Source organism: Ahaetulla prasina, chromosome 4 (assembly GCF_028640845.1).
Source record: "Ahaetulla prasina isolate Xishuangbanna chromosome 4, ASM2864084v1, whole genome shotgun sequence".
NCBI lineage: Eukaryota > Metazoa > Chordata > Lepidosauria > Squamata > Colubridae > Ahaetulla > Ahaetulla prasina.
Window position 1 is genome coordinate 9,494,808 of NC_080542.1, and position 9,029 is coordinate 9,503,836.

The 9,029-nt window shown below is 41.4% G+C and overlaps 2 gene segments (V, D, J or C); both read right to left on the minus strand.

The window, feature by feature from the left end:
* LOC131197839 (immunoglobulin heavy variable 3-21-like) lies at positions 1-5,424 on the minus strand. The segment is given in 4 exon segments: positions 1-326; positions 3,157-3,299; positions 5,056-5,230; positions 5,314-5,424. Coding segments are annotated over 4 exon segments (690 nt in total).
* Positions 5,425-7,889: 2,465 nt separating this feature from the next.
* On the minus strand, positions 7,890-8,742 carry LOC131197162 (immunoglobulin heavy variable 3-33-like; the record flags this gene model as incomplete). The annotated part of the segment is given in 3 exon segments: positions 7,890-7,917; positions 8,299-8,611; positions 8,697-8,742. Coding segments are annotated over 3 exon segments (387 nt in total), but the record flags the coding sequence as incomplete, so codon positions are not given.
* Between the last annotated feature and the right edge of the window lie 287 nt (positions 8,743-9,029).

Consider the following 9,029-nt stretch of genomic DNA (forward strand, 5'->3'; position numbering starts at 1 on the left):
TCACTTCCTCTCGTTCTGTACTCTTGCACAGTAATAGACTGCCGTGTCTTCAGCTTTGAGGCTGTTCGTTTGCAGAGACAGCTGGCTTTTGGCATCGTCCCTGGAGATGGTGAAGCATCCCTTGACTTTGTCTGAGTAGCTAATTGGAGAGGAGGATGTACCTATCCTTGCAATCCATTCCAGTCCTTTCCCAGGAGCCTGTCTCACCCAAGCCATTGAATAAACCCTGAAGGTGAATCCAGAGGCTTGGCAGGAGAGACCGAGGGATCCTCCAGGTCTTCTCACATCCCCTCCAGACTCCACCAACTGGGTCTCAGATTTAACACCTAAAAATAAAGTTGCTTCAATAAGCTCTCCTCTATACAAGAACAGCAAAGGAAATGATCCTGAATAGGGAGGAAACAATTACCTTGGAGGACTGCTAGCCAAGGCACCAAGTTTAGCCATACAGCCATTTTTTTTTTTTTTGCTGAGTGTAATTAATGGAAGGGAATTGAAACAGGATCTGGGAAAACACACCAACTTTGTGTTGGTGGATGTCACAAGAAAAGGGAAGCCCAACTGTTGCCTTTAAAGGGGAAAGTGTGCCTCGATTTGCATATTGGTTGACATAAAAGTGATTTCCTAGCTGTCCCTGCAGACTCTCTGTACAGTTGATTTTTACATAGCTTTCTGTCCCTCCCAAAAATGAAGGCAACTTTTCGTTGTTGTTGTTGTTAGTTGCGAAGTTGAGTCCAACCCATTGCGACTCCATGGGCAACATTCCTCCAGGCCTTCCTGTCCTCTACCATCCTCTGGAGTCCATTTACTCAGTCCAACTGCTTCAGTGACTCCATCCAGCCACCTCATTCTTTGTCGTCTCCTTCTTCTTTTGCCCTCCATCGTTCCCAGCATTAGGCTCTTCTCCAGTGAGTTCTTCCTTCCCATTAGGTGGCCAAAGGATTTGAGTTTCATCTTCAGGATCTGGCCTTTTAAAGAGCAGTCAGGGTTGATCTCCTCTAGGAGATCAATTAAAACAAATAAATTAAATTAAATTTAAACAAAGACTTGCAAAATTTTACCACTTCTCAAATGTGATTCCAGGTAATATGAGGAACATTGCACTAAGAACTTTTGAAAGAGATAGTTTAGAGATGGAACATAAAAAACAAAAAAACAAAAACAAAACCCAGCACATTTGAGTACAGGACATTCAATTTTTCCCTCTTTTTTTTCAAAACTCATTTTCCCCCCTCTTAATACATTTTTTCAAAAGAACATATTAAGCATTTTATCACCTTCTCTTTAGGCTTCCTCTTTGGAACAATGTATCTGCTTAAGTGTAGCTGTGAACCAAAGTTTGTTGTTACGGTACAGGTATATTCACAAGTTTCTTGTTGGTACACATAGGTCTTCACAGAAGCTGACATATGATGTTACGGTATCTGTGAGTTCATCCAGGTCTGCAGAGGTATCTTCAAAAATATTCCAATCAGTGCAGTCAAAGCAAACCTGTAGCTTTAACTTTGCCTTTTCAGTCTCAATATGTTGTGCCTCGCCCGCTCTCCTCTCCTCAGCCGAACCCCTCCCATATCCTGCTATCTGAGCCAGAGACTGATAGTGAAGAAGAATGGCCTGGCATGCCTCTAGCCCCCAGCCCTGGCACCATGGCCAGACAGACTGAGCAAACAAACCTCCCTCCTACAGTGTCTGAGCATGAAGCCAGCCACGAGCTGAATTGCCAGCAGCTGAGCAGGAGGACAAAAGGTGGACAGATCCCCGCTTCCGGAGAATGGAGACGCGACATCAGCAAAAGGAAGGGAGGGGCAGGCCTGGATAAGCGCTGAGTCATGGAGCCACATCCCAAGGCCTATATAAAGGATTTGCTTTTTGGCATTCCTTGAGTCAGGCAAAGTATCATCTGGTTGCTGAAGTCACACCTTGGATTCCTGCCTGCCCTGAGAACTCTGACAGGAATTTGGCAAAGCTGCAGAGGCTTCATGGCCATGCTTGATACAGACTTCCCAGACCTGGCCGTCAAAGGAGGAGTGGGACACGACACAATAAGAGATTGGACTGCCATTTGTCAGAAATGGTATAGGGTCTCCTGCTTGGGTGGAGGGTTGGACTAGATGACCTACAAGGTCCTTTCCAACTCTGTTAATCTGTCATGGTTGTCCCTCTGTGTTGTTTTATTTCCTTTTTAAAAAGATATTCCTATGGTGGTGACCGCTGATACAGACCACATCATGCCAAAAGTTCTCCTGATTTATAGGTGGTGGTAAGAATAACCATCAAGCAATGGCAACAAGTAAGGAAGAGAGTGCAAAATATATAGACCCAGAAGGCTTCATGGCAGTAGAGATTTCTAATCACCAATATCTGGCAGTCTTAATACTGGCCAACCGAGGGGACAATGATACAGGCATTAGGGGATTTTAAATAGAGTCCTGTAGAAGGAATTAAGAAGAATCGGGTCTCGGGTTTAAGCACACACTGTGTCATGTCCCACTCCTCCTCTGATGGCCGGGTCTGGGAAGTCTGTATCAAGCATGGCCACGAAGCCTCTGCAGCTTTGCCAAATTCCTGTCAGAGTTCTCAGGGCAGGCAGGAATCCAAGGTGTGACTTCTGCAACCAGATGAGACTTTGCTTGACTCAAGGAATGCCAAAAAGCAGGTCCTTTATATAGGCTGTGGGGTGTGGCTCCATGACTCCGCACTTATCCAGGCCTGCCCCTGCCTTCCTTTTGCTGATGTCGCCTCTCCATTCTCCGGAAGCGGGGATCCGTCCCTGTGTCTTTCCGTTCTCCTGCTCTGCTGCCAGCACTTCTAGCACGTGGCTGGCTTCTTGCTCACACGCTGTAGGAGGGAGGTTTGTTTGCTCATTCTGTCCGGGCATGGTGCCAGGGCTGGGGGCTGGAGGCATGCCAGGCCATTCTTCTTCACTATCAATCTCTGGCTCAGATAGCAGGAGATGGGAGGGGCCCGGCTGAGGAGAGGAGGGCGGGCGAGGTACAACACACTGAGTATAAATTGAGAAGGAATGAAAAATGTGTAACTTGTAGAAAAGAATGAAAATGTGGAAGTTTGGCAATATTAAAGGAAAAAAGGGACTTGGTGAAAATATGTGCAAGATGCTTAGAAGCAGGGAAAGTTCTTGAGGGGCTTCAGATTCACTTCCTCTCACTGTGTCTCTCGCACAGTAATAGACCGCTGTGTCTTCAGCTTTGAGGCTGTTCATTTGCAGATACAGCTGGCTTTTGGCATCGTCCCTAGAGATGGTGTAGCGGCCCTTCACTTTGTCAGAGTAGTAAGTATAAGTTGAGCTTAAATTTCCTGACAGTGAGAACAATTCACCAGTGGAACAACTTGCCTCCAGAAGTTGTGAATGCTCCAACACTGGAAGTTTTTTTAAGAAGAGGTTGGACAACCATTTGCGGTATAGGATTTTCCAGCCTGAACAGGGGGTTGGACTAGAAGACCTCCAAGGTCCCTGTTATTTTGTTATTCTATTATTACTACTCAAAGAAAACGAAAAAAGAAAGCCTGCCTGTTATCAGTTTTCTTAAGACTGGAACATTATTTGAAAACAACATATGTAGGTCACTTCCATTCGTGAGGGTGTTGTGTGATAACATTGCCCCCAAGTGTCAAAAGTGAGAAGAGAACACAACTTCCTAATTCTCCAAAGAAATTCTTTTGCTCCAGAAGTTTCCTCAATTTGTGAATATTGCATATGCTGGTGGGAAATTCTTATTTACCTTCATCCTACTTTTACTGGAAGAAGCTTCATAATGAGATGGTGGCATGTAAATTGAATGTATGTATGTAATGTATGTATGTATGTATACATGATACAGGTAGCTTGGTAATTAGGTAGGAAGGGCTAAGTAATAAGAAGTTTAGCTGGAGAGGTTGCTCAAAGATATTTGCATAATGTCTACTTTGCCCTTTGGCTGGCTAAGAAGAGGGCCGTGAAAATATTTGCAGATCCCTCGCATCCTGGACATAAACTGTTTCAACTCCTACCCTCAAAGCGACGCTATAGAGCATTGCACACCAGAACAACTAGACACAAGAACAGTTTTTTCCCAAAGGCCATCACTCTGCTAAACAAATAATTCCCTCAACACTGTCAGACTATTTACTGAATCTGCACTACTATTAATCTTTTCATAGTTCCCATCACCAATCTCTTTCCACTTATGACTGTATGACTATAACTTGTTGCCGGCAATCCTTATGATTTATATTGATATATCGATCATCAATTCTGTTGTAAATGTTGTACCTTGATGAACGTATCTTTTCTTTTATGTACACTGAGAGCATATGCACCAAGACAAATTCCTTGTGTGTCCAATCACACTTGGCCAATAAAAATTCTATTCTATTCTATTCTTTTCTATTCTATTCTATTCTAATCATATGTAGCAAACATTATGTAGCCCAACACTAAATAAATGATAACTAGATATGTGACAGAGGAAATAAATGAAGGAATTTTGCACGTTCTATTTCAAATCTTAAAACAATAATGAGACAATTGCTCATCAACAATGAAGTAATATCTACACTAGAGACTGGAGGGGTTGCTAAATAAAATAAGCCATGAGTTTTTAAAGTGTATGTGCGCAAATGTGTGTTTATGTCTGCTTATTCTTTTGATTAAATAAGTGTTGATGTGAAACAAGTAAAGTAAACCATCGGGAATGAGATAGAACAATGTAGAAGGAATTAAGAACCATAGAGACTCGGGTTTCAGGACATGGAGTATAAATTAATGGAGAAGGCGTGGGAAATATATAGCTTGCAGAAAAGAATGAGACTGTGGAAGTTTGGCAATACTGAAAGAAAGAAAAAAGGGAGTGATTGAAAATATGTGAAAGATGCTCAGAAGTTGAGAAGGTTTTTGGTGGGCTTCAGATTCACTTCCTCTCACTGTGTCTTGCACAGTAATAGACAGCTGTGTCTTCAGTTTTGAGGCTGTTCATTTGCAGATACAGCTGGCTTTTGGCATTGTCCCTGGAGGTGGTGAAGCGTCCCTTCACTTTGTCTGAGTAGTAAATGCTAGATGAACTTGGATTTATCTCTGAAACCCATTCCAGTCCTTTCCCTGGGGCCTGTCTGACCCACTGCATGTAGTAGTCGCTGAAGGTGAATCCAGAGGCTTGGCAGGAGAGACGGAGGGACTCCCCAGGTCTTCTCACATCTCCTCCAGACTCCACCAATTGAACCTCAGATTGGACACCTAAAATGAAAGATGTTTCCATGAGGTCTCCTGTAAACAAGAACAGCAGACGGAAGAAAACTCTATACAGAGGGAAACATTACCTCCAAGGTATACAAGTAAGGATATCAAGTTCAGCCACAGAATCATTATTGCTCTGTCTGTAATGAATGGATGGGAAATTGAAAGAGGAGGATTTGAGAAAATGCACGAACTTTGTGTTCGTAGGTGTTGCTGGAAAAAGGAAACCAACCGTTGCCTTTAAAAGGGAAATTGGGCCTTGATTTACATATTGGTTGAGATAAAAGAATTCCTCAGAGCAGGGATTTCATAGATGTCCTTACACATTCGCTGCACAGTTGATGATTATATAATTTCCCAGGTCAAAGAAAAAATGAAACAGCCTTTATAATTGAAACAAAGACCTGCAAAATTTATATCACTTTTCAAAAGTGGTTCAGGGTAACAAAGGACGAACAAGTGCGAAGAACATTTGAAAGAGACACATTAGAAAACATTTTTTAAAAAGTAGCATATTTGAGTTCAGAAAATGGTTTGTATGTTTTCCCGTTTAATATGACCGTTTGAAGAAGTCCCAAAGAACCGAATGCAAACCAAGATCATATATATATATATATATTGGTTAAGATAAAAGAGGTTTCATAATAATGTCAAGAGGAATAGTAATAAGAATTGTAATAAAAAATATTATCAAATCACTCACTGCAGATTAAATAAAAATAATAATAAACTACAGGAAGGAAGGGAAGGAGGGGGAAGGGAGGGAGGGAGGGAAGGAAGGAAGGAAAGAAGGAAGGAAGGAAAGAAGGAAGGAAGGAAAATTAAAAATGGGGACATTGGTTGAAAAGAAAAAAAAAGAAATAACAATAATATAGAATTGAATTCTTTATTGGCCAAGTGTGACTGGACACACAAGGAATTTGTCTTTGGTGCATATGCTCTCAGTGTACATAAAGGACAAGATACATTCATCAAGAATCATAAGGTGATAGTCATAGTGATAGATAGATAGATATCACTTAGTGATAGTCATAGGTTACTAATAAGCAATCAGATCATATTAGGAAACAAATAGTGTGTTGTGTTGTAGGATCCAATCTGGGGCATTCACTGGGACCAGAGATTTAGTCTTTGAGCTTTTTAGAATTACAATTAGAATTATAATTAGAATAACAGAGTTAGAAGGGACCTTGGAGGTCTTCTAGTCCAACCCCCTGCTTAGGCAGGAAACCCTACACCATTTCAGACAAATGGTTATCATGTTCTTAAAAACTTCCAGTTGTTCCACTGATCAATTGTTCTAACTATCAGGAAATTTCTCCTTAGTTCTAGGTTGCTTCTCTCCTTGATTAGTTTCCACCCATCGCTTCTTAATAATAATAATAGCAGAGTTGGAAGGTCTTCTTTTAGACTGGTGCTGGAGTCCATCTTCAGGGAATTTCTTTCTACCATGTGTATTAAATTTGAGAAGACTAATCAATTAAAAATTATTTAGAAGGCACAGTTTGTTGGATTTCTGCAAGATACACAGTCAAAATAAGAAATGACTGTTTAAAACAACGTTCTGAGAGTGAACAGAGAAAGATAATTAAATCTCTTTGTATTCACTGTTTTGGAATGTCACGGATATACCAATTTTTGCTTGTTGTCCCTTAATTCATGTATGGTTCTGGTTAAAAATAATCTCTGCATTCACATAATAGATTTTGTTTCAATATACACACAAACACACAAATATGGGCTTGTCCTTATAGGCATGATGACAAACATTTTTCATTATTCATACAATGAGTTACCTCGCGTTTGATTAAATTGAATTTTCACTTTGCAATATTCAAGTAGGGCAGCTAAATTTCCTTTCTATCAGTCACATTTCCAAATCTAAAACTCTACAAGATGAAACCGCAGGATTTGTTTCATGTCCTTATAGACGAAACAAGCTTATGGAATTGAATGTGTATAATAATAATAACAACAGAGTTGGAAGGGACCTTGGAGGCCTTCTAGTCCAACCCCCTGCTCAGGAAGGAAACCCTACACCATCTCAGACAGATGGTTATCCAACATTTTCTTAAAAATTTCCAGTGTTGGAGCATTCACAACTTCTGCAGGCAAGTCGTTCCACCCATTGACTGTTCTAACTGTCAAGAAATTTCTCCTTAGTTCTAAGTTGCTTCTCTCCTTGATCAGTTTCCACCCATTGCTTCTTGTTCTATCCTCAGGTGCTTTGGAGAAGAGTTTCTTTGTGGCAGCCCCTGAGATATTGGAACACTGCCATCATGTCTCCCCTAGTCCTTCTTTTCATTAAACTAGATCTACCCAGTTCCTGCAACCGTTCTTCATATGTTTTAGCCTCCAGTCCCCTCATCATCTTTGTTGCTCTTCTCTGCACTTCTAGTCTTTCTAGAGTACGGAGTGCATCACGTCAAAACTTCTCCTGATTTATAGGTGGTGGTAAGAGTAAACAACAAGTAGTGACAACAAGGCAGGAAGACACACCCAGACCCAAAATATCAATAACGTAGAAAAAAAGGTGAATGTGGAAATTTGACAATATTAAAAGAAAAAAAAGGGACTTAGTGAAAATACGTGCTAGTCGTTCCCAACTCTAGGGGGCAGTGCTCATCTCCGTTTCAAAGCCAAAGAACCAACGCTGTCCAAAAACATCTCCGTGGTCATGTGGCCGGCATGACTCAACGCCAAAGGTGCACGGAACGCTGTTCCCTTCCCACCAAGGTGGTCCCTATTTTTTCTACTTGCATTTTTACGTGCTTTCGAAACTGCTAAGTTGGCAGAAGCTGAGAGAAGTAACGGGATCTCACCCCGTTACACGCCAGAACTAGGGATTCGAACCGCTGAACCGCCGACCTTTCGATTGACAAGCTCAACGTCCTAGTCCCTGAGCCTTAAGCATACTGAGGATAAATTAACGGAGAAGGAATAGAAAATGAATTACACATAGGAAAGTAGGAGACTGAGGAAATTCAGCAAGGAAAGAAATAAATATATTGAGTGTAAATCAGCGTAAGCTGTTCAGAAGTAGAGAAAATACTTGGTGGGCTTCAGATTCACTTCCTCTTGCACAGTAATAGACAGCCGTGTTGTCGGCTTTGAGGCTGTTCATTTGCAGATACAGCTGGCTTTTGGCATTGTCCCTGGAGATGGTGAAGCGGCCCTTGACTTTGTCTGAGTAGAACTTTCCACTGGAATCATGATAGATGAGTGCAACCCATTCCAGGCCTTTTCCAGGAGCCTGTCTCACCCAATTCATGCCAGAGCTGCTGAAGGTGAATCCAGAGGCTTGGCAGGTCAGACGGAGGGACTCCTCAGGTTTTCTCAAACGTCCTCCAGATTCCACAAACTGGACCTCAGAGCAGACACCTAAAATGAAAGATGTTTCAGTGAGATTTCCTGCGTATAAGAACAGAAATTAAAAAGAAACTCTAAATAGAGTTTGAAATATTACCTCCAAGGAGTACAAGGAAGAATAAAAAGTTTAGGCACAGGATCATTTCTGTCTCTCTCTAATAAATGGAGGATATGTGATAGAAAAGTATTTGGGAAAATGTACAAACTTTGTGTCAGTGGGCATCAACTGTTGCCTTTAAAGGGGAAATTGGGCCTTGATTTATATATTGCTTGAGATAAAAGAGTTCCTCAGAGCAGGATTTTCATAGTTCTCCTTGCACACTCCCTGCACAGTCGATTTTTACACAATTTTCAAGCCCAAAGGAAAACAAAACAGCCTTTACTGAAGAACGAAAACAAAGACTTTCAAAATTTCCCCACTTCTCAAACA